Source organism: Uloborus diversus, chromosome 4, assembly GCF_026930045.1.
Source record: "Uloborus diversus isolate 005 chromosome 4, Udiv.v.3.1, whole genome shotgun sequence".
In the NCBI taxonomy this organism is placed as follows: domain Eukaryota; kingdom Metazoa; phylum Arthropoda; class Arachnida; order Araneae; family Uloboridae; genus Uloborus; species Uloborus diversus.
Window position 1 is genome coordinate 14,087,038 of NC_072734.1, and position 27,013 is coordinate 14,114,050.

At 32.0% G+C, this 27,013-nt stretch overlaps 1 protein-coding gene across 4 annotated transcripts in view; it reads right to left on the reverse strand.

The window, feature by feature from the left end:
- The window catches only part of LOC129221576 (obscurin-like), a 294,822-nt gene that overhangs the window by 143,205 nt on the left and 124,604 nt on the right, over nucleotides 1–27,013 (reverse strand). For 3 of the 4 annotated variants that reach the window (XM_054856083.1, XM_054856081.1, XM_054856080.1), the window contains one exon: nucleotides 14,840–16,117. In XM_054856083.1, the coding sequence (XP_054712058.1) occupies nucleotides 14,840–16,117 (1,278 nt within the window). The remainder of the gene's footprint in view (nucleotides 1–14,839; nucleotides 16,118–27,013) is intronic. The other variant, XM_054856082.1, reaches the window with a different exon arrangement.

The following is a 27,013-nucleotide window of genomic DNA, read 5'->3' on the forward strand; positions in this document are numbered from 1 at the left end:
ACTGTGCAAATAAATAATTTATTAATTTAGTAACACATAAAATATAATTTTTTTCCCGTGACATTTACAGAAATATATAGCTTGTAAATAAACATAGCATATATTATTTCCATTGTAGTTTGATTTGGTTTCGGAGCAATATTGTTAAGTGGTTCCATTAAATAGTATTTCCAAGATTGTTTTTGTCATGCTTATTGTTTTTCACCAATTCTTTTCTCACACCAACAATTTTCCTTTAAAACACATTTTCTGTTTTGTTTTATTTATTTTTTTCCAACTAGAAAGATATTTGCATTCACTGTTTTTAAGACCTTACTTTTTTTGAGCCCACATCTCAATTTACATGAACATAGGTTTTATTTATACAATGCAATATTAGGACAAAAATTACGATATAAATTTGTATTGCAAGCATTTTTGCCTTCACTCGTAAGAAATGTGTATCTTTAGTTCCTTGAAAACTTCTTAATAAATTCATATATCAATATGTCTGTGCGTTTGTCTGCATGTGAGCAAGTATGTATAAATATATGTATGAAAACTTTTCAAATAAACTGCAAAGGAAAATACTGCAAACATTTACTACTGTAAAAGAAAATTTAGTTAAAAAATTAACTGACATTCCTAATGGTTAAAACAGCAATTATTATTCTAAACTATTGAAAGCAACATACGTTAAATGCATTATCCACAGTAAGTATAACTAAGCACTTACCTAATAATTTTCTTCACTAAAAGTTGCGCACGCATCCAAACAAGCTACGGAGGGCGGCGTTAAAAAGGGAGAGATTTGTGGAGAAGAGTTAGTGAAATTAATTACAAAAACATGCAAACATTTATTTTTATTCTGCTTCAGCAAACAGCACAGGGAACAACAGTACATTACATAGACACAACATAAACGCAATTAGAAAAATAGTATGAAGAATTGTCTGTGCATCAAAACACTTTTCGCAATTGAAAAATGGATTCCTCGTAACCCTAAAACACCTGTAAATGATATTTTTTTCCCGTTTGCGTAAAACAACGTGGGTTTTCCAGTTGATAAGTGATTTGTCTCAAATCATACAGTAGAACCTCCATTACGGGACACCTCCGAATAAGGGACACCTCTAATTAAGGGACATTTTTTCTGGTCCCAGTCCCTTTGAATAGGGACTTCCATGTATTTACCTCTAATTAAGGAACATTCTGTGTAAGGGACAGTCACAAACTAAAAAAATGCAAAAAATAATGTATAAGGGCGTAAGAAATAGTGAATTTACTGGAATTCAAGTTTCACTTTTCCTCTAAAAATTAATTGTGGTTAAGTTTGACATAAACATATGTGAAGGAAACAAGTAATGTATTGCAAAGAAGACTTTCTGAAATTAACATACAATGATTTACCCTCTCAACAACTTAGTCAAGTAGGTTCAGGGCCGACAGAGAGTGCACAGCAACTAATTAGATTTGAATATAAAACTTAAAAAATTTGAACATTAATTGTAATTCACATAGTATTACGCTGTAAATTACATAACATAAAGCACATATTTGTAATGCATTACTCTAAAATTATTTATGTATGCTACAGAACTTTGTCATTATGAAATTTGATTAAATTTTAATTAATTCAATAATATAAACTTAAAAATTTTAATAATTATGAATTTTATTTAGCATATATGAAACGTTTTCAGTATTTAATCATAAGAGTTAATAGTTAATGTTTATTGTGATATTATACTACTTAGTACATGGCATGCATCTATTTATCCAACTCCGAATAAGGGACACCTCTATTTAAGGGACAAAATGACAGGTCCCATTAGTATACCTTATTGAGAGGTTCTACTGTATTTAGTTTTCAATCGAAAATTAAACTTTTTAATAACAATCCATAATTTAATCGGTGGACCTCGAACCACTAGTTTGTGAACAATTTTCATGTGGTTCGTGTACAGCTAGATAAAATTAATCCTCGAATCATTTTTATAGATGTGATAATATTTATTTAAGAAAACTTTTGTATCCATATTACTTCACCTACTATAACTGATGTGAAAATATTATTTCTGTCGTATGTGATCCACTTAGGGCTCGGAAGGGTACCACGTTGTCCTCAGTAGTAGAAAGGTTGAGAATTACTGGTTTAGAGAGGTATTTTAAATCAATTTTTTCTTTCAAAAGTAGGTTTCTTTTATATATCAAGGCAGATTGCAAATAATAAATAAGGCATGTGAGAAGTTCCACATTTACAGGGTACTTCAAGTTTTGAGTAAAGTTTTGAGGGCAAGATTAAAGTCTTGCACTGATAGAGAAAATGTATTTAAAAAATAAAATAAAAAACTACTTAAGATATAAACATAATTATTTTTATTTTGACCCTATCTCATCAAGTCCCCCCCCCCTCATTAGTACAGTATTACCTACAGGCATGTTGGTGGCGCTAACATCGAAAACTTTAAATTGGCGTCCATGGCATAAAACTCCTAGAAGTGCTACGAGACAGGTTTTACAACCTTTAGTTTCAACACCTATTGCCAGTCTTAATATGACAATGGGGTTGTTTCCTTCAGTCAAAAGTAGTACTTTTTGTCACTGAAATGATAGAATAAGCAAAAAAAATAACATGGACCCAGAAAATACTTTTATTTTCCCAACAGTTATTTTTTAATTAATTTTTTTAAATGTCCGATTTTTCAAACAAGGCGTGGTCTTGATGACGTCACATATGATGCATTTTGGCGCATCTTTCTTCTGCGTTTCCACGTTATGATAATCAAGAAGCGAATTAAATATTGCGCCCTACGCTTGCTATCAACCATATCGTTGCCAATACACCTGAGTAAAGATGCGAATTAAATATTTTGCTCTGTGAATGGCAACACAGAATGGCATTTCATCATTTGTGATGTCATCGGCAAGAAATGTAAACAATGATAGCGCACCGATTTAAGTAGTTTTTTAAAAATATTAAACTTAAACAAATTATTTAAAAAATGGTCAGATCCTATGTTTTTAAGCATGCTCTTTCAGAAAAAAATACTTTTAAAATTTTGGAAAAAGAACCCAATTAGGCAGTGAGAAGTAAAGTGATGTAAGCGCCAAAATCAAAAATTTGCAGTTAACCAGTACAAATGGCAGGTGAACCTCTCCTCTGTCTTTGGTCAAGAGATAGTACTAGTAGTCCTGGTAGGTGCTGCTATACAACATGATTTAGAAACGTTCAATAAAAGCCTACCTAGGACCGGGACTTTAAACGCGTTTTACTCAAAACTGGAAAATGTCCATTTACATCCCTTTGCTTCTCAATGCCTCAATTTATTTCCATATAAGGAATGTTAAGAGTCCCTCGCAGCGAAAAGGTTAATTCTGGCTGCACTAGTGTCAGGCACAAAGTTGAAAATCTTTTCAGAACTACGAAAGGTGCACACGTAGAAGTGTATTAACGTTGCAGAAACAACTTTTTTGAGCTATGGCTCAAAATGAAAAAATAATTACGTTTAATTCAGTATTAGTTTCCTTAAATGAATTTTCACTATTGGTGCAAGACTTTACTAACCTCATGTACATCAATTTGTGTTCTTAGAGTACTTTCTGGTATTTTTTTTTTAATATTCATGAATGTACGTTTAATATATAGTAAGAATATGGTTAAAACTAAACAACTCAAAAATGAATAATTTATGCTCAAATAAATAAATAATCATGTAAGGAATATATGCCTGTGTGTCTTCCGTACAATTTTACTGTTCGCTTTTGTGCTAACTTCAAAAATTATGTTTAGAAGTATTATCGATGGTGTTCAAAGAATAAAATAATTTTTCCCTTTTCAGAGCAAGCTGCAGTTTTGAAGTCGGTTGTATTTTTTTTTAAATATTTTTATTAATTGTAGGGTCGTCGACCTGAGAGTGTACGCGTACCAGTAATGAAATTAGTAATTCTCTTTTTGAATTTGGTTTGAAAACGTGTTTTAGATGAATGTCAGCAGTAACTTCCTTCTATTCACTTCCAAAAATAAAAGCGAACAGGAAAGAAAAACAATCTATGAATAGTGAAGAAAAAAAAAGAATCAAATAACAGTGAAAACGAAAGATATGTAATAAAATTTGAAAGTTAAAATTAAAAATGAGCACGAAAGAAACACAAAATTTAAAGAAGCGACAACAAAACTTTGATTTAAAACAAAATCTTCCACATGTTCATTGCTTAGAAATTTTTTCACTGGTTCATTTACAGAATTGCTGCACTACTTTTTATAAAAACTTTTAAAAACCTAAAACAGAACCACAAATAATGATCTCCAAGTTTTTCCTTTTAATAATTACATCCATCAATAAAAATGTTTTTACTGTCATGAGTCAAATGACACAATTTTACTATGAGTTTTTGAAAATGAAATTCTGCCAAAGTTCATTTACTAGTCAGAGTACCGGGTGATTCTCTCCAAATAGGCCAAACTAATGTCCCAGGCCTGTACAGTCCGACCACCGATGAGATGGAAAGACAAACATCCGGTTGCAGGCGGAAATGACGCATCTATTACTTTTCAGGGATGCCAGCTTTTTCAAATGTACTCATATGTTAGTCTCTAAATTAAGCAGAGTCACATCGAAATTAACCGAGTACAAGCATAAAATTTTTACTTTTCCCCTTATTCTGATTATGGTTCCAATAGTGGAGGTTATAGGGGGTTCAGATAGACTCGTCTTAACCGAACATTTGCCAATTCCGTATCATCGATGGACAAACTGTATCTCATTAGTTTATCATTGTTTTAAAAATAAATTTTACAGACATGCATAATATGATTTTTAGAAGTTATTTTGGTAATTTTCAGAATTTAGGTATTTATAAATTAATTAATACTGTAATTTAAACCAAGCATTCGTCACTCCCTCAAACTGTCCCCATACAAAATTTCAACTTAAAAAAAAATTTTTTTTGGCAATATTTTTTGGCAACAATTACATCACTCCCTCACTGACGCATCAAAGTGCCTCTTACTGCAACTAGATAGCACATAAAACTAGTTGATGGAATTAGAATATTTTGACAGTCATCGCAGCATATTGCATTAAAAAAAAAAATGATTTTTTGCTCAGAAGAACATTTTGACAGAGAGTGAACTGGAAGTTTTTTTTTTTTTTTGCCTCATCACTTCCTCATCTGTCTCAACAGAGTAAAGGTAAATATTAAAAATACCTTATTACTATTGATTTATATTTATTTAGTTGTAGTTTAAGCCCACGAAGTCTAATCTCAAATCAAGTAATGGTGAAAAAGAAAATGGCCATTTTGTTAGAATTCGTCACTCTCTCACTTATGAGGGAGTGACGATTTTAGGCTATCATGTTATGGAATTAAAATTAAACTATTGCTGTTATAAAATAAATGCTAATCAACAGAATGTTTTACAAACAAAATACATCATAAATTTATTATTGTAACTATATTATGAGTTTACACTTGAAAAGTCTCAAACAATGGTTATATTGTTATCACTTCTGTAGACTACTTGCTAGCGTAGAATATTATTTACTTCAACAAGGAGTATACCATGATGGTTCGGATTTTTTTTTTTTTTTTGAATTTAACATACGTTAAAATTCATTAAAAAAAACCACATTTCTTCATTTTTTTATGAATTTTAACATATGTTAAATTCAAAAAAATCCGAGACCATCATGTTACACCCCTTGTTGAATTGACTTGGATTCTACTTTATATTATTATTTTGTAATTATAATATATTGCAAGTTCATCAAGTTGTCTATTCAAGAAATGTGCCTAGTAATTCTTTCAACTCATTAAAGTGATTCCTTTGTGCATTCGACCAAATCAGCCATTTTCACACAGGAAAAGGTTATGATAGGCAACACTCCTTCACTTAAGTAAAAAAAAAAAAAAAAATGCAAAAAATAAAAGGGATTGATCATGGTCAATATTTTTCCCAATATAGATGAGTTCAGAGTAACTAAAAGAAAGAATATAATAATAATCATGTGTTTTCAACGAAGTTGTTAAAAAAATATATCAGCTCTTATTTGGCCTATTTGGAGAGAATCACCCTACCATTATTCACTTCAAATGCTTTCTTTATTTGCAAAGTTCTAATTAAGGATGCATCGTTCATGAACGAACGGGTCTAAAAGGTCAACTCTTTAAAATGAATGATCTGCTAAAAAATGAACGGCCGTTCTTTTAAATGGTGAACTGTTTATTAGAACATTGCACTAGAAGTACATTTGTTGCAGTTCGTTCATTTTCATTTTTATTAGTATTCTGCAACACTACACAAGTAAACATGTTGTTAGTTTTATTTATATTTTCTGTTTTATAATAAAACAATCGACATCATTTGCTCTTCAGCTTTTTGTCACCATCTTGCTTGCGATACTTTAATTAAGTCTTATTATTTTTCTAGCCTACTTTCTCGGTTTTTTTTCTATTAAATGTTTAAGTTTAATTAATTTCTAATGAGCTGTTCGAAAATTTAAAAATATATATTTTTTATGAAAAATGTCGTTCATTGAATATATTTTCCCCCTTTAAACTCCATAATAAATAAAAGAATGAACATATTTTTGGATGGAGAAACCATTTTAACAAAAGAGTTGAATCTATTCTTTTTTGCTGTCAAGATAATCAATGAGATCAAATTGTGGTCTACCTTACTATATACTATTCCAAATACTATACAAACTTCGGCTAGAATTTATTTTGTGTAGTTTCTCCCAGGACTCTAAACTGTAAAAATGTGGTCGTTTCAATTCTCAATTTGTGAATTGGAGTTAAAATTCAGCTTTGTTTTATGTTCTATATTAGTGAATTTGAGTTTAATTTTTAGCTTATTGCGATGATATATTGTAGTGCTTGGGTTAAACTCAGTTTTAAATCAGAGGTTAAAGAGAACAAAATGTAATATTATCATTAAAATACATTGTCACTTTGCAGGCATATCTTGCTTTTTTTTTCCTGCTATCAAAATTTGTACTCAACAGATAATGTAGCTTTAACTAAAAATATACTGAAATGTAGCTAGGCCGCTTTAATGTTCAGTAAAACACGTAGTTCAATTTTTAAAAAGTTTTTACAACAACAGAAATCCCCCCTCCGCAAAACCCCCCAGAAAAACAGTGTGTCCGAAAAGTTCTTGACGGATTTCAAAAGCTCATGGAAAAGCAAAAAATTGTATCATTAAGCGGTTTGCGCCATAATGCGTGACAGGTTCATGAATTTTATATGGCATCGTAAAAAATAAAGGAAAAAAAGAAGAAAAAAAATTAAAATTAATTTGAATTTTGACATCTTGAATTCAAATTATGTTTTTTTCGCAATCACGAGTGTGTGTATGTAGGCGTGTGTGTTTGTGTGTGGGGGTTATGCGTGTTTGTGTGTAGGGGGTATGCGTATGTGTGCGTAGGCATGTGTGTTTGTGTCTGTGTGCTGGCATAAGGGTGTGGATAGTTGTGTGTATGAATGTGTGTGTGGGGGGTATATGTATGTGTGTAGGCATATGTATTTGTGTCTGTGTGCAGGCATGAATGTGTAGGTAGTTGTGTGCATGAATGTGTGTGTGGGGGGGTATGTGTATGTGCGTAGGCATATGTATTTGTGTCTGTGTGCAGGCATGAATGTGTAGGTAGTTGTGTGTATGTGTTTTTGCATGTGTATGTGTAGGTGTCTGTATGTGTTTGTGTATGTGTGTATGTGGTTGTGTGTGTGTATGTGTTTGTGTGTGTATGTGTTTGTGTGTGTGTATGTGAGCGTGTCTGTGTATAGTTGTGTATCTATGCGCGTGTGTGTAGAACATGGATGCAACCTGGAGACGGCTTTCGCTATAGGAGCAGCATCGTGAGGAGCCGGTCGACGGTGATGGAAAATGGCGGTGGGAAAATAAAATGATAGGACGCCAAAAACAGTCAAATAAAAGCAATAAGCAATCGTAATTGCTCAAAAAGAAAAAAAAAATGTGTAATTACAAGTAATTTACATTGACGACTGCATCGTCACAGAAGGAAAAACAAATGCTTTCTGTGACGTACAGCCGTTGATGTAAGTTACTTCTAGTTATAATTTTTTTTCCTTTCCTTTTTTAACGATTTCTTAAAAAAATTCTTGAACCCGTGAATTATTCAAAACACTAACTGCATATCGATACAATCTTCTGCTTTTCTATGAATTAAGATGTCGGGGACATTTCGGATACTCTGAAAACTGAAAATTCTTTCATGGAGGGTTTCAATACTTTCAAGGAGATTGAAGAATTTATGATTGTATCGACCTTCTAACTCTCCTACAAAGTAATTCTAATGCTGCTTGGTTAGACTTATTGTTAGAATCAGCGATAAAGAAGCAACCAAAAGATGGCAAGTCTTTTGGTTTTTACTTTCCCCTTTGCGTCAAATACTTATTTTTTAATTTAGTTTTATTTCTTTCTTACTCGCATAAATGTTAAAAGAGAGCACGAGAGAATTAATAAAACAATCTACGTCAAGAAAGTTACATTAAAACACACTCAAACAGATGCTCGAATAGAATTGGGAAAAAGTTTCTTAGTGTATTCATATTAATGGGTTTAATTTATCTGTTTCGTTAGACTTAAAAAATATGTTTAGCACAACTGTGCAAAAATAATGCATAATTTACATGCTATTCATTTCTTAAACCGACACTTAATTTTTCTTTATTATTATTAATTATTATTTTTTTTTCTTTTTTTTTTTTTTTTGACGAATTGTTTATTGATGAACAAAGGTCAAACTGGTTTGAGGCTCAAACAAACAAATGTTTAATAATTCAGGAGATATCGTTAATGCAAAAAGAAAAATTCAAATTCGTTAGATAATGTTTCGTGAATAGCCAAGGTTTTTTGAAAAAGTAATTGCTAATTTTTTGAGTTGAACTGCAATTACAATTAGTAAAAAAATATATATTGATGCTAAGTGTCTGGACTTTTTTTTTTTAAACTTTCAAAAAAAAAAAACAAGTCGAGAGCAATGACAGTACTTTCCAAATCCATGGGAAAAAATCTAGTGTTTTCGAACTTGTGCCAGTGCAAAAAATATTAAATGTGAATTAAAAGATTGATATTTGGCTGTTGCAAGGGAAAATAAATATTAAAACTTACAAATTTTCCGTATCTGAGAAAGAGAAGTAATAAATTACAGATTTTTTTTTTTTGTAGATACTCTTTAAAGGTGTTAATTGTTCAACAACTGTCAGACGGTTTCATTAAACAATAATTAGCGTTATTTGCAGCTTAAAATATCAATGTTTCAAAAATTAATAAATAAATAAAAGAAAAAAATCATTAACGACAAAAAGCAATAAGACTAAAAACGTTTTTAAAAAGATTTACCTTTAATGTTCATTTTAAAAATACATACGATGCATATCAGCAAAAATAGTTGGCAATAATATCGAGTTTTGTTACAAAAATAGGTTTACAAATTTTTCTTTACATACGGTTGAACAGATTAATTACATTCCATCATATTACTCCGAAATGCATTTTATCAGTTACAATATAAGTCTGACTCAAAACTCATATTCGTTTGACCTTTGTTCATGTTAGAAGGAGAATGTAATCAACATGGATTATTAGTCGGTTTTTAAACTGATTAGAGCATTTTCACTAACGAAATGCAATAGTTTTATCCATATTTTTGTCAATATCTAATCAAAAAACAGTTAACTATTCAGACAGACATTAATTACGAATAAGACTCAGTTACAGATACAAAATTAAAAATAGCTTCTATCAATTTTTGTGCATCAACATGGTATATTTCGTATTTAAAGCATTTTCCGTTCAAATAGATTGAATCTTTCAGCAAATGTTTCATCATTATTCTTTGAAGATTAGCTACAAAAAAATGGGTACATGGAACATGGTACATTTCGTACCGAAATTCAACATGGTATATTTCGTATTTAGAGCGTTTTTCGTTCAAAAAGATTGAATCTTTTAGCAAATGTTTCATCATTATTCTTTGAAGATTAGTTACAAATAATTGGGTACATGGAACATGGTATATTTCGTATTTAGAGCGTTTTTCTTTCAAAAAGGTTGAGTACTTTAGCAAATGTTTCATCATTGTTTCTTGAAGATTAGTTCCGAACAATTTAACTTCTTAATATTTTGAACATTTACGTCAAAACGGTTTTTTAAAAGCAAAAATTTAAATGCGATGAAGCACAAAGAAAATCTATGTGCACAATATCTAAAATAGCAATCTTAAGTGCCTTAAAGAGAGCAAGTATTCCATTCACACAAAATTCGAGTAAGAAAACAAATTCTCAAAACATAAAAACGTGATGTAAATCCGAAGTATCTAACCACGTTCTTTTAAGCAAAAAACAGGGAAATTCATTACGATCAAGGGTTTTCACTCAACACTTTCAAACACACACGATATCGTTCATATCAAAAATTTGTATCACATATTAAATGGAAGTTTACTAGGAAAAACTTTATCACACAAAACATCAAAGAAACAAATACTTGATTACACTGCATGCGACGTAATCTAGGTACAGAGCATCAAGAGAAAAAAAGTAAAACGAAGCTAGTACACAAGAAACTTTTGAAAATTTGTACAAAATAGATGAGAAAACGTTTGCGAGGCTTCTCATGCAAGACAGAAGACACTACGCGGTGTAAAATCGCAATACCTGACTAAAATGAAAGGTTTTGGGCACCTGAATAAGAAATCAATCTGAAAAAGAGAGCAATCTGAACAAAAGAGCAATCTGAAAAAGAGAGCAATCTGAACAAAAGAGCAATCTGAACAAAAGAGCAATCTGAACAAAAAAGCAATCTGAACAAAAGAGCAATCTGAACAAAAGAGCAATCTGAACAAAAAAGCAATCTGAACAAAAGAGCAATCTGAACAAAAGAGCAATCTGAATACGAGTGCGATCTGAATACGAGTGCAATCTGAATAAGAGTGCAATTTAAATGAATGAAACCTGAATAAGAATGTTATCTGAATAAGAGTGCAACATGAATAAGAATGCAATCTGAACAAGAATACAATCTAAATAAAAGTGTCACCTAAATAAGAGTGCTACCTGATAACAAAGCTATCTGAATATGAACGTTAACTGAGTATAAGTGCTAAAACACTGCAGAAAGTTTTAGTTTTTATTTTCCCTCTCGTGTTTTCATTTTACTACCATTTTTTATATATTATAATTCAAAATTTTGGGACTTTGTGTTCAATAAAACGATAAAAAATATAGGTTAAAAAACTGATTTCTTAATATAGAAATATCGTGAACCAAACTGAATCAACTTATTGCCTGACCAATTCTCAGAAGATAGGGGAATGTCTGAATATCTTTTTTTTTCTGTCGAAGAAGTTGTGTCAAAAACTTAAAATAAGACGAGTGAAAATAGAAGATTTTAACACACACAAATATTTTCATCCTAAATAAATGTACTAAAATCACTATTACCAGTGTAAATAAAATTTTAGTGGAGGGGATTATGCGTTTACGGTGTTAGTCTTTGTAATAAGAGGTAACAGCTGATGTTTTTAAATCGAAACTATGCCGCTTTATGATTTAATCATTTTTTAAAACATTAATTTTCCAATAAAAAGCTTCACAAAACATTGCTAACCACGAAAAACTCATCAATAAATATTGAAAATAAAGAAACCAATCTCTTGAAACACTTTTAAATAAAATTTAATGTTACAATAACAACCAAAAGGCTGAAAAGATATTGCATGTAACGGACATGTCTGGAGAGACGAGCATTTTTCGTCGGACGAACATCTTAATACATAAGATAAATAAATACCACTGTGCTGAACAGTAAAGTAAGAAAAACAACGTTAAAAAAAAAGCAAATTTGTGCTTTTTTTAAAGTTGTTTTTCTTACTTATCTTAATACATGTTCAAAACATCGAACGCTTCTTCTTATTGCTAGGACCGAAAATAATACTTAATTGCAGAGATGAAACAAGACATGTCCTTGTTGAAGAAGTTGAGCGGTTTAGACAAGCGAGAGCGAAATTAAGATCGGGAAATTAAAAATGACAAAAACTTTCTCAAATAATCACTATATCATCGACACAGGGGTAAACTTCGGTTGTACGAAGGATGAAAAAAAAAGGATGAATTTTCAAAATTAATTTGAACTCTGAAATTTTGAATTCAAATTATGTTTTTCGCAATCACGAGTTGCGACAGGACCCTACTCATTGGTTACTACCCAACTTGCTTGTTTCTAGAAACGGTTCCTGTCCCTCCTCTTATGCGGTTACGTGTGCATAGTTCTGTATATGTAAGCTTGTGTGTGTGCGTAGACCTGTGTGTATGCACGTTGGCGTGTGTGTATGTGTGTAAAGGCGCGTGTGTGAGTGTGTATGAGCGTGCGTGTATGTAGGACATGGACGCCACCGACCAAGAGCAGCGGCTACCGGGAGGAATCGCGCCCGCAGCGGATAGTGGGGGTTAAAAAAGGAACCAAATATCAAGGACAGTCAAATGCAAACAATTAGCAATTGTGATTGCTCGAAAAAATTAAAAGTCTTTACGTAAATACAGCAATTCGTCACATAACATCTTTCCACACAAAGCGCTTCCTTGATGGCAACTGAATTAGATTGCTGGCACAGCGTTTGTGAAAAGTTTTTTTTTTTTCAATTTCTCAGCTAGAGCATCATGCTGAGTCGATCTTATGTGTGTGTGTGCAGAATGTTTTAAAATTATGAACTAAAAGTAAGCGTTTTAAACTAATTTGAATGTAGATCTGTGTACTCCTGTGAAATTTATTTTACTGTACTTCATTAATAAAAATTTAATGGTATTATTATTAAAATAACTTATTCATTATCGAAGTAAATTTGTACCCTAGGAAAAATAACTCCAGTAGAAAATGAATGATGAAGGTAAATAAAACTTTTATAGCTTCTACCGTCACTATATGAAAGAATGAGAGGAAGATAATGTATTTTTAAAAGGAAAATCAAATGCAAAATGTAAGAGCTAATGAGAGCTAGTAAGTAACATGACAAATTCATAATTGCTCCCTACAAATAACATAAAAGTAGGTACAAAACTAAAATTTAAAATCTAGTTCACATTTTTAAATTTAGACAAAGTTATGAACTCAGAGTAGTTTGTAATACAATTTTGATGTACGATATTAAATTGGGAATGAAAGTACAACAGTAGTAATAAAAAGGCAACAGCAGTTTATATATATATATATATATATATATATACACTTTTTTTTTTGACATTGAGCGAACGAGCACGATAGCAAAGACTAAGAAAACTTTCGCTGCATTAAATGCTCCCTAAGAAATTTGCAGATAAGGTTCATTTTTCAAGTAAATTCATATAAATTGACAATAAAAATAGTTCGCAAATAATTTCCTGAAAATTTTTAAGTATCCTTAGATGTAAGAAATAAATAACTTTCATACTTTTTGCGGCTGTAGAACAATTGTGAAAAAAGCTCTTAAGACCTAAGTAGAGCTATAAATTTAATTAAGATTTTGGTTAGAGAAAAGAAGGAAGAAGGTAAAAAAGAGATAAAGAGAAATCAGACTATGAAAAGGAGCTCTTCGAAACATTTTTTTCTTTAAGAAAAATTATGTAAAAAAACTATTGTGTTATCGTTAAAATTGGGATACACTGAACGCATGAGATAACATGGTGTGGAACTTGGTATATAGCATGATAATAGACAGAAGAAATATGATTGGATGTCACTAAAAATAAATTTTTATGATATTCCACACTCATGAAGTACTTTTTCAATTTCAGACAAAGAGGGTAGTTAATAACACCATACGAAACATTACAACGCTTCACAATCAATAAATCTACAAACTAAAGAAATAAATTTAGTATCAGTTCTCTTTTCCTTGAGTCCCAAAAAATGATGGCATAGCCTTGACGCTTGACTATGACATCAGTGATCCATTAAGTATAAAATGCTAAACAAAGGATATCTTAGAATTGTATCCAGGAAAAATAATAAACTTTACGTCATAGTTTGATGTATGCACAATTTTTCTCACTTAAAAATGAAAAAATGGATGACAGATTGAACAAAAACTCCAAAGAATGCAAACATTAAACTAAAAGAGAAAAGCTGGTCCGTCGTTTCTCGAAAATAGTTCAACACTAAGCATTAGTTTTACAAATAAAGAATATGAAATAGAAAAACGAGCAATTTTTTTTGGATGGAAAAGAAAGATAAACCATTAAGTAGGGAAATCTGTCATAGCAAACAGATTTATAAACGTTTTGAAAAGTAACAACAAACCTGCAACAAAATAAGCAGCTACATATAAAACGTAATAAAAACAAATACATATTGAAAGATATGTGAAATCTACATTTAAAATATTGCATTGAGCGATTTTCACGAGTAATACTTTTATCCAGTTTTTAAATAGTAATCCTAGACTAGCATTGAACTATGAATCACAAAATGAAAGCTTTAGAGGGTAGTTGAATTATTTAAAAATTTAACTCTGACAAAGAAATATATTTTACTTCTTTTTTAAAATCAATTTTTTAAATTATTATTTGATTACATGGAGGAAAAAACTGACAATTTTGATTTATGAAAACACTGAATGAATTGACTTAATTTCCTAATCATTACTAATAAAAGTTGAAGTATTCGTTCAAATAAAGAAACTTTGGTTAAAATTTATGTCTATGACGAAAATTTAACTTAACATATCTGCTGATGCTCAATTCCATAATTCAGCTCCTAATATCTGAGTCAAAACATAAAACACACACAAAACAGGAACAAGTAACAACAAGTGATGACAAACATGGGAAAAGAACAAGGAATTTGTCTCATACGCACCACTTGCAGGGGGAGTCACACTCTCATCCGATTTCAAACTTTCACACGCCAACGTGGCATTGTCTTCACTAATTTCAAAACTTCCAAATCGCGCGTCCAATCCGGATGCATCTTCAGACATGACTATCGTTGGGATGGGGTTAAGATTCTCACCTGTAACTGAAGGAACTTCTTTCAGAGGTTCTTGAAGTTTCGATGTTTCTATTTCTTTCTTGGTGAGCGAGTCTTGCTTTGTTATTTTACTTTTGGATTTGTTTTCTATTAACTGGACGTTTTCTTTATTTTCTTCGTCGATGGAAACCTTCTTAGAAACAGAATCCTGTGCTTTTGGTTTAGCTTGTTCTTCTGGTATCGTGTCAACAGAATCTCCCTCTTTGCTGGACGTTCGCCTGGTTTTTCTCTTCACAGAATCTTGTCGAGTAAGCGCTGGTGGAGCTGTGGTCTCCTCTGTTGGTGTCTGAGGCGAAGAGGATTCAGCAGATTTGGTCTTCTTTTTCACAGAGTTTTGTCGACTGAGAGAAGGAGATTTATCTACAGGCTCGTTCGGTGATTGAGGAACAGATGATTCCACAGATTTGGTTTTTTTCACTGAATTTTGCCTGCTCAGTTGCGGACTCTGATCAATGCTATCGGTTGGTGTTCCAGGAACAGGTGTTTCTGCAGTTTTGCTCTTTTTCACTGAATTTTGCCTGCTCAGTTGCGGACTCTGATCCACACTATCTGTTGGTGTTCCAGGAGCAGGTGTTTCCGCAGATTTGCTCTTTTTCACTGAATTTTGTCTGCTCAGCTGTGGACTCTGATCAATGCTGTCGGTTGGTGTTCCAGGAACAGGTGTTTCCGCAGATTTTGCTTTTTTCTTTGTAGAATCTTGCCGAGATAGCTTAGGAGGCTTTTCTAAGCTGTCAGTTGGAGTACTTGGCACTGATGATTCAGCCGATTTAGACTTGTTTTGAGAGTCCTGCCTAAATAAAGGTTTTTCAGAACTGTCCAGTGGTGACTGAGGAACAGAAGTTTCACCGTCTTTCAATTTTTTGGGCGATTCTTGCTCTGGAGGGAGGCTTAACTCCTCAGCAGGCGTCTGAGGCACGGAAGAGTCTGATGATTTGGGAGATTTTTTCTTCGTTGAGTCTTGCCGTTTGAGACTTTCGAATTTAGGTTTTTTCAGCTCAGGTTCTTCAGGTGGTTCTTCAGCCTTGTGCTTTTGTTCAAGGTTTATGTTGTCAGTGATATCGTGTGGTCGATCGATGCTTGGTTCTAAATCTCCCAAGTCTTCAGCAACTGTTGAAAAATAAATATTCATGTCAGTTAAACCAAATTAAATCTTGTGTTACTACACTATTAACAAACGCAAATTTTGGCAAATTCACTGATTATTTTTGTAATCAGGCAATATTCGCAGATTAATCGGCAAATTTTTAAAAATAAAAATTACTATCAGAACAAGGGCAACAGTTAATGAAAAGAGTTAATTTAGATAGTTTAAAGAGACCAGACAATAATAACCTTCTATTCTGAGAAAGCAAAAATTAAATAAATTAAAATAAATGTCTCAACCTATTTATATTAATTATTTAAAAAAAATAAATATATGCATCAGGATGATGACACTTGAATTTTTTAATAACTTCTCCTTACATGAAGCAAAATGTATAGTTACAAATGATTTCGATATTTTAGTTATTAAATGAAAATATTAGAAGATAGAACAAAAAAAATATCGGTTTTGATGATTTGTTTCTTTTAGTATTTTGGAGGGAAGAAGCAGGAAGTGTACCTTCGTGCTACAAATATTCATACTTTTAAAGTTTTCAACTCTCTAGTCCCACTAAATTAAAATCTTTATATAAATGCTGAAAACTGAGGGGGGGGGGGGGAGAAACGAGGAGCTATCTCCAAAAAGTGGTCAGTGATGGTGGAAAGCGGTGGTCACACTTAGTCTCAGGGGGTCGATTCACATAAGGATGAGCTGGAAGCGTTTTATGACTTTTTTTTAGTGTCTTAAAATAATTAGCAATAAGGTTTATCATTTTTGAAGCATTATTATTACATTATCTTGCTTTAGAAAGATAGAAAACTCATGTTGAAAACCCAAAGCAGGCGAAAATTGCTGTCTTGATTGAAGTTCTACTATTAATTCTCCATTTGTATTTCAAAAGTTGTTTACGAAAAGAAGTAAAAATTTTCTGAAATAAATAGAATAAAGAGAGATTATGATAGAATGATGCAGATTTGAAGAAAAATTTCCAATGGATAGCTCCAGCAAAAGGGGATATCAGGAAGCATCACAAAATTATTTTCCTTGTTGTATGTTCAAAGACAATTAATACTGCATCTATTTCTGAAAAGTTTATTTTAAAAGCAAATATAATGCACCGTTAAGTATCCTGCCATGAATTTAAAATAGAATATAAGCGGTCCATTAGTTCTATTGCACATTCAATGAATTTAAAGGTGTCTTTTACATTGACGCATTTTAGAAACATTTACCTTGGTAACAACTGCACATTTAAACAAATAAGACCAAGGTTTGAATGAACATTGCTTATACATGTAATGTAATTTGCTTGTTCCTCATCAGAAACGAGCTGATGTGTGCATCACATGACTTCCTTTTACATAAATTTAATGTTATTTCCCCATTAGTGCAATTTTAATGTGATTCAATAGTTAACTCTCTAAATATTTCCAACAGTTGCCAAACTGAATTTTAAAAAAAATCGCTAAATGTGTCTCCCAAGTTGGCGTCAAAACTTGGCGATCAAAAGAGTGGCGATATATCGCCAAGTGTCCGCCAAATTATAACACCACTTCAATTAGCATTGAAATTAACAATGATTTCCCCCAAAAAAGGTGTAAAAGACCCCCTTAGGAGCATCCGAACGCAACCAAAAGAGAAAGTGCACGACTAGGAGTCTACGTACTAAATTTCAACTTTCTAGCACATACCGTTTTTGAGTTATGCGAGATACATACGTATATGTACACATACACACATACGCACATACATACATACATACATACATACGGACGTCACGAGAAAACTCGTTGTAATTAAATCAGGGATCGTCAAAATGGATATTTCGGGTGTCTGTAAGTTCCTAGGCATATATACGCGTGTGGTCGGGTCGAAAAAAAAACTCAACATTCATTCGGGAGTGAGCAAAATGGATATTAAGGCCGATTTTTGAGAGAAATTTTTTTCGCGAATACAATACTTCCTTTTTTGTAAAAGGAAAAACAAGAATATGAAGAAGCTGTGTAAGAAAATACTTATTTCTGGTCGCTCATATTTAATTTTCTTTTACTGAAAGAGAGTATTTTTGAGATTCCAAAACAAGTGTATGTAATTCTGTTTCTTCATTTTTGCATTATTATGTAATTAATGTTTATTTAAACTTATGACAATTTATTCTGCACCTAAAAGAATCGTTTTTAATTATTTCATCCATATTCGGTTGTTTTATTAACATGTTGTAACGCTTTTGCAACTCGCATTAAGATCTGAAACTGATAAACAAGTAGATTTTTGTTCAACGTTTTAGTCATAAGTATTTAAAATAGAAATTCCTTGACACTCGCTTGTTGCGTTGGTGAAGAAGTCGTGGGTTTAAATGACAAGTGATTCATTTGAGGCATTTGCTTATTCACTTAGTTTTGACTCACTAAACGAAAGATTTAAAAAATTAAAAAAAAAATTAATTAATCTGAATTTTGACATCTTGAATTCAAATTATGTTTTTTGCAACCACGTGTGAATGTGTGTATGTAGGCGTGTGTGTTTGCTTCTGTGTGCAGGCATGAGTGTGTGTATGTGAGTGTAGGGGTGTGTGTGTGTGTAGGTGTGCATGTATGCGTGTGTGTGTAGGATATGGACGCAACCTGTAGACGGTTTTTGCTAGAGGAGCAGCATCGTGAGGCCGGTCGACGGTGGCGCTGCAGAGGGAGGCGGGGGGGGGGGAATAAATTCATAGGAATTCAAAACAGTCAAATGAGAACAATAAGCAATGCGATTGCTCAAAAAATGTATTTCAATCTATTCGTAACGACTAAAATTTCTTAAAATAAATTTTCATTTGAGGCTTTTGTTCATCCACTTATTTTTCACTCACTAAGCGCAACATATAAACATTCAATCGCAGCATGTTTATTCTCAGCGGCTAAAACTCACTCAAAATTAAGTATTATTAGACGGAATAAATCTATGTTTTTGATATAATCTTAAACTTTGATAACCACGAATTCAAATTATAGAAATCTTTCTTCTCAATTCCAGAGCTCCAATACGCTACCTTGCGGTGATTAATAATACTAAAGAAAAAGGTAAAACATTCCATTCCACATGTTTTCCTTTGGGTAAATTACAGGCTTCAGACAGTTTATGGTGTAATGTTAATTTCAGAAGAATAGAAAAAAAAAAAAAAAAGCTTTCCCCAAATACGATGAAAAATTACTTGCCATTCAGTAAGCGTCAAAGCAATTTATACGTAACGGCGTGCGTTTGTTTTACCTTTTTCATCCGCCATTAGACACTGGCTGCAGCGAACACAACATTCAGTTTACAATGAGCAAAATAACGGTGTTTTTAAAAATAAATACCACTTGGTTTATTTATACTGAATATCATAGAAAAGGATCACTAAATTGCATATCATGGTATTAAAACAATTTATATAGGAAATAAGTACATAATGAAAGACAATTCTGGGTTGCGGAAAATATTTATCAATGCAAATTATTATTATTTATTTATTTTATATTCAAAAGTCAATTTGAACTTACCGTGACAGTTAAACAGAAAAGGTGGAATGCAAATATTTTGGTTCAGTAAACGTTATAAAAATACACCCACGAAACAAAAGTACTTTCTTGCAATTTTTATATTGAGAACATCAAAAAATAATTTTTGATCTTAGAAAATATCACATTTCAGTTCACAAAAATGGCAACACTGATAGCAACAGACGGAAAATAATTCAAATTAATCCACCTCGCACAAATCAGCGCACTAATCACAAACTATTCTTTGCTAAAACGCTAAAGAATAGATCTAGTTGCGCTACAGAGGACTAAAGTGTTTGTTCGGCGAGGCAAAGCGCCAAGGAATTTAGCAGTCGCAAGTTGTTCTACGTTCGTTAGCTAAATAAAAAATGTGGGGACCGGAAGCTTCGCTAGAGGGCACTGGAGAAATGGCAGCCATTTTTTCTTCTATTTTACTCAAACCGAATTTAGAACAGGCCCTCTTTCTAAGCTGGTGACTCAGCTAGGGCTGTGAGATATATGACAAATATTCCTTTCAGACACACATGTTGTTCTGAGTAAGCGTCAGAGACTACAAAAATAATAAGAAATAGAAGTTGAAGTAAACGCTAACGATTTTAAAATTTGATTCCTAACGCATTATTAAAAGGATCTAAACATAATTGAAATAGGACGTAAAATAAACTTTTTGCAAAAATCAATGATTAAAATAAAAAATAATGTTTTAATGCAAGTTTTGGCAAAAAATATTATTTTTTTCTTCATTTACTGTAGTTTTCAAAACAAATTTCCAATTTGTTCTTTTTGAAAAAGATAAGTAATCCTAGCTATTTTACTTTGCCCCACATTCCTCTATATGAGACAAGAGGATGAAGAAGATAAATGATAAGTTGAATAAGTACTTTTAAAATTTAAATCCAGATTCATAACCTTAATTTCATAATTCACATGCTACTTCAATTGGTATACCAGAAGTAAAATCAAATTTTTGTTTAAAATTTAACTGTGCCCCAAGGTTAGGCAGATTGTCTCATCTCATCACACTTAATCTCTTTCGAACTGGATTAAAAATATTTGCCTTGGACGCTTCTTTTCGACCACTCAAGGTCACCCAATTTGCCTGTGCACACAGAGAAACGTTGTTGCTCAAGAGATTTAAATGATGTTCGAATATTACAAACAATATGTAAATGTATATTAAAATAAATTATATTTCAAATTTAATACCTTAAAACAATTTCGAGCAAACGTAAGAGAGCTACATTTAGAAGAATGATTAACAAAATACATCGCATACACGTTTTTCGGGGCAACAGACAATATTTTTCTGTTTGAGAAAACATCAGTCACAGCGCTGCCAAGCTAAGTGGCAAAGCTCTTGCTATTTATCTTCTTTAGTAATAATAATAAAGCGGAAAGTCTCTCTGTCTGGATGTCTGTAGGATGTCTGTGACGCGCATAGCGCCTAGACCGTTCGACTGATTTTAATGAACTTTGCCACAAAGTTAGTGGGGGACTACAACCCACCTGGAAGCGATTTTTTGAAAATTCGATTTTTTTCTTTTTCTATTTCAATTTTAAGAACATTTTCCGGAGCAAAATTATCGTAAGATGGACGAGTAAATTACGAAATTATCATGACGTGACATGGGAGAGCGAATGATCATAGTTAATTGGCGAGATATTCGTCATCCATTATTTGTAAATATACAGGTGAACTGAATGACCTTTTAATTTTTCAACTAGGGCAAAGCTGTGCGGGTACCACTAGTATAAAATACAGCGACATCTAATCCGTTAATTTTGTTTTCAAAGAATTCTCATCAACACAAGCTAGGGTACGGAGTCAGACTGATTATGAGATAAAGGTGTCGGAGTCGAAGATAGAAAGTTTAAAAATTATAAGAGTCGGATTCGGAGTTGCTCATTTTCCCTCCGAGTCCTTAACTCTGCCAACGCTGCGCAATAAGAGTCGGAATCGGACTAATTTTGGGATTGAGGAGTCGGAGTCGGAGCTGGTCACTTTCCCTCTGACTCCACAACCCTGAACACAAGTAACTACGGAAAATGTGTACACAATTTATTCTGCGGAAAGTTATTCTTTAAAACTTTCTTTTAACAAGAAATCTAAAGCTTTAGTCATTATTGTAATCTATTATATCAAATTAAATGATTAAAATATTATAAATTATGTTTTTAAACACTTTATCTCACACTTTTAAATTCTGATAACAAAATATTTTGGAGTGCAATGCAACGGGGGGAAAAATTCATTACTACAACTGCTTTCAGAACGTTTAAGATAAAATTCAAAAAGTTGTAGATTTACTATATCACCATTTCTTATAATATTCCACTAAATTACTTATTTTCATGACATAGTATTCTCACTTATGTTACCAAGAAAAAATAACACAGTGTGCATAGAAGAAAAACAAACGCATCGAACAGAAAATTGAAGAAAAACGTAAATATATGTGACCCGCCCTAGAAAGGAACAATGGAAAAACGTAAATTCAAGTGAATGTACTTTAAGTGTTAAAACGTTCTTTCAGACGATGTCCAAAATAGATAAACGGTGAGTCATCACTTAAAAAATAAAGCAGTGTCTTTTTCAAATGAGGTTCCCATTAAATATAACATGATTAGCTTCAACTATCGCAACACAACGGCACGTCATTTGTGTACCCCCTGCCTCACCAAACTTGACGAATCCAGGTCAAAAAAGTGCAAAGATTAAAAAACTGAAAACTGTTGAGCTTGTGTTGATCTTGAAGGTAGTACCTCCTGACCTCAATAACATTCTGCTATTTTAGAATATGCTTTGGCTCGAAACAAAGGATTTTGAACTTTATTTATGCTTAGATTTTTAGCAACATGCCAGTTTTTATTTGCGAGTTCTAGTTAGTTTGCTTTTGGAAAAAAAAATCTTTGAATGAGGAATTCGTAAAAATTTTGAAACTGTTTATATTTTTATGAATTAATGTTTAATGTTTACCTTTCTTCCCAAAATCGATATATCAACGCTTTACTTCTCATAACTAAAGAAGAATGCAGACTGCTTTAAACTTTGCTTTCCCTTGCATTTTTCCAAAAACGACAAAACTGTATGCATGCACTACTGGCTAAAAGCAAGGTTGGCAAGATTTTGAACATGACGGTCCAAAAGTGTCAGAAACTGTTTTTAGTGAAATTGTATTTCGTGAGAAAATATCAATACTAGAATAAAATCTTTTAAAGCAATATTTAATCTTAAGATGTATTGAATGTGAACATTTTATATTAGGATAAAACTTATTTATACAGCTGATTTTAATCTAGTTACAATGGAAATTTTGCAATTCTTTAAGAATTTCAATTAGCGCGCATGAACTTATTATGTTTTATAATGGGGTGGTTTCCTTCAGTAAAAAGTACTACTTTTAGTCATTTAAATGGATAGAATGAGCAAAAAAAAAAAAAAAAATAACATGGACCCAGAAAATACTTTTATTTTCCCAACAGTTTTTTTTAATTAATTTTTTAAAATGTCCGATATTTCAAACAAGGCGTAGTCTCGATGACGTCACAAATGACGCACTTTGCCGCATCTTCCTACTACATTTCCACGTTATGATAATCAAGCAGCGAATTAAAATTGCGCTCTATACTTGCTATCAACCATATCGTTGCCAATGCACGTTAGTAAAGATGCGAATTAAATATTTTGTTCTGTGAAAATAGCAACATTGAATGGCATTTCATCATTTGTGATGTCACACGACAGAAGTTTAAACATTGAAAGCGCACCGATTTAAGTATTTTTTTAAAAATATTAAACTTAAATACATTATTTAAAAAAATGATCAGATCCTATGTTTTTAAGCATGCTCTTTCAGAAAAAAATACTTTTAAAATTTTGGAAACAAACCCATTATAGCCACCAAATGTTCCGACATACACATATACAGTGGCGTACCTAGCACAAGTGACACCCGGGGCCGTGATGTGTGGTGTCACCACCCCACCCTCACCTCTTCCCCTGCCAACAGGAAATAGAAATTAATACAATTTTCAGAAACAACTACATTTGAGTTATAACGAAATTTTGAGTGGGCTAATAAAACTATTTGCCCACTCAAACAAAAGTACAAAAGACAAAAAAAAAAAAAAAAAACTATTAACGCTTTGTATGTAACTTGCCCTTGCCGCATATGTATAAGGCCGTTGTGAGTTCAAAAAAGTAAGGGATAGTGTGAAATTGATGGCCCTTTATATTAATCAAGCGTATTTTAAACACAATGAAAGATGATAGAGATATTTTGCTTTTGGTTTAAGAGAAAGTCGCTACTAGGTTTAAGCATTAAAAATATGAACTTAATCCTGAGTATATCATTCACTTCATAAAGAGTGTGGGGAGAAAAGGGGTCCGGGGGTTTCCTCCTCGGGAAAATTTAAAAATTTGTAATCTTAAAAATGCATTTTAGTGCAATGTTTTTCAAAAACTTGCAATGGGGTTGTTTCCTTCAGTCAAAAGTAGTACTTTTAGTCACTGAAATTGATAGAATAAGCAAAAAAAAAAAAAAAAATAAATAAATAAATAAATAAATAAAAATAAAATAAATAACATGGACCCAGAAAATTCTTTCATTTTCCAACAGTTATTTTTTAATTTTTTTTTTTTTTTTTTGAATGTCCGATTTTTCAAACAAGGCGTGGTCTAGCTCTAGATGACGTCACAAATGATGCTTCTTGGCGATCTTCGTACCACGTTTCTACGTTATGATAATCAAGAAGCGAATTAAAATTGAGCTCTACGCTTACTACCAACCATATCGTTGCCAATACACGTGAGTAAAGATGCGAATTAAATATTTTGTTCTGTGAATGGCAACACAGAATGGTATTTCATCATTTGTAATGTCATCGGCAAGAAATGTAAACAATGAAAGATCACCAATTTAAGTAATTTTTTTAAAAATATTAAACTTAAACAAATTATTTTAAAAAATGGTTAGATCCTATGTTTTTAAGCATGTTCTTTTAGAAAAAAAAAATATTTTTAAAATATTGGAAACGACCCCATTCCACTTAGGGTATCAACCACCAGATGGGTGAGACCCGGCGCGGACCGCCCCCTTGCCCCACCCCTACTGTTTAGTGACGCCACTAGCATATTTATATGTGAAAATGAGGATGTTCAAAACATAGTGTAACAATCAACTTAAATTGCTAGAAATGCCAATTTTTCATTTGAAGAACAAATATTTATATTTAATACTCTTAATGCTAATATTTGTTTTCCAATATTTACAAAGCTATTATAATCGTATTTTTTGGTGATTTTTGTTACAGAATAAGTTATTTTAAGAACATAAAATACAAATTGTGCTAGTTTCAAAATCTTAAGTGCTACATTTTGTCATCAATTTATTATTCTTCAAACAATGTTTTAGAAAACAATTTTCATTAAAACATAATATAAAAAGTTATTACGCAGAAACTATCAAAGAAAGTCAAACTTTTTTTGGTGCTAAATATTGCAACTTTAATAGCACTTCTTTGAGTTAAAAATGGAACTGAAATTAATCACTTTGGTAGGGTTGCAAATTTCTTTCCATAACACTACCAACTCTTACATAATGAATTTTTTATAAAATAGAGTTATTAGTGATTTTTCTTGCCTAAAATAATTTTTAAATGAACATCTTAAAGAAAACTATTACCAAATGTTCATCAATTACAAATAATTAAATCAATACTTACATTTATGCATAACTAACATTGCAGTGAATACGAATTGATTAGAATACATTCCTCAAGCTTTAGTATACTTTTGGACAGTTCAAGACACTTTCAGACAGTTTTGAAGGGTAAAAACCATCTGTTTTGTTCCGTACCCTAACCTTGGCTGAAAGCACTGCGAGAAATCTACTTACATTTTTTAAGGAGAAGTACAAATGAGGCAGTGAGAAGCAAAGGGATGCAAGTGGACATTTTCAAGTTTTGAGTAAAACGCGTTTAAAGATTAGCTCTTAGGTAGGCTCTCATTGAAATTTTTTTTCTAAATCATGCTGTAGAGCAGCACCTACCAGGACTACTTCTACTATCCCTTGCCCCAAGACAGAGGAGAGGTTCACCTACCATGTGTACTGGTTATCTCCAAATTTAAATTTTGCCACTTACATCCCTTTGCTTCTCACTGCCTCAAATGAAAACGCTTTTTTTTTTCAATTCAGCTGATATTTTAAAATAAAGTGTGATAAAGTTAAATATGTTTTATTGTATTTTATTTATTTAATTGTATTTTATTAATATATTTTATATGTATTATTGTCCATTTGGGTTCCTTCGGAAGAAAACGAAATTAAGGAAACAATTTCAAACTCTTCTGAAAACAAAATAGAATAAATGAATTCAATCAGCCGAAAAGCATTTGTCTTGTTTGTCACTCTGTGGCTGTGATAACAGCGTTCACTTTATCGGACAAGGTTTGCAAACTATACTTCCTTGGTATTTAAAATACTGTTATTGTTTCTTGAAATATTTTTTCTATGGTTAGATTTTGAGATATTTTGGAGATAAAATTATAGTATTTTTAAAAATTTATTTATTTCTTGGGGTTATCTTTGGAAAAAAGTTAAATCTCCAAAACTGCCTAAACTTTTGGCCAGTACTACTCGTCCTAGTCGGTCAACTTTAAATTTTGCTAGGGGGATGTCCATGAATAATGTCATTTTTTTTCAACGCTTTTGATTCCCTTCCCCCTTTGTCACAAAGTGTCACATCTCAGCATACCCCCCCCCCTTCGTCACGTCATGCTATTTTTCATGAACCTATTCTTTAAAAAAAATACATTATGTATCACTTCTTGTTCCCCCTCCCTCTCTCTAGTCACAAATTATCACAATTTCACAACCCCCGTCCCCTCAAAGTGTGACATTATTTGCGGACAGAACCTGAAATGATACAGATCGAAAAAATAATGATACTGTTACATAAAATAACACTGTTACGTAAATTTTTTGCAACTTCCCGAGAACCCCTAAAAAATCTGTAAATCTACTTTCGTTGCATTAGTAGAGGTAATACAAGAAAACCTGCAAAAAGGCGAAAAATAGCCCTAATGATGCAATTTACAACTGCAGCGGAATAGGAAATAAGACCCTGGAAGCTCGTGAAAGGGTAGAAAGAGTCATGCTAACACCAAAGATTTTTTTTCACTTTTGATAAATAATAATGTATAGTAATGTTAATTAATTTGCAATCTTAGCTTTATTGATTGAGCAGTTCTATCGTAGAGATGATGATGGAGTCAACTTTTGTTATTGCTTTATGGAATTACATTTACGGCAATAATTTCACTGTGTATCAGCGATTTTGTTTTCAGAATTACACAAATTTTAATGCTCAAACAGTTTTTATTTTTATTTATTT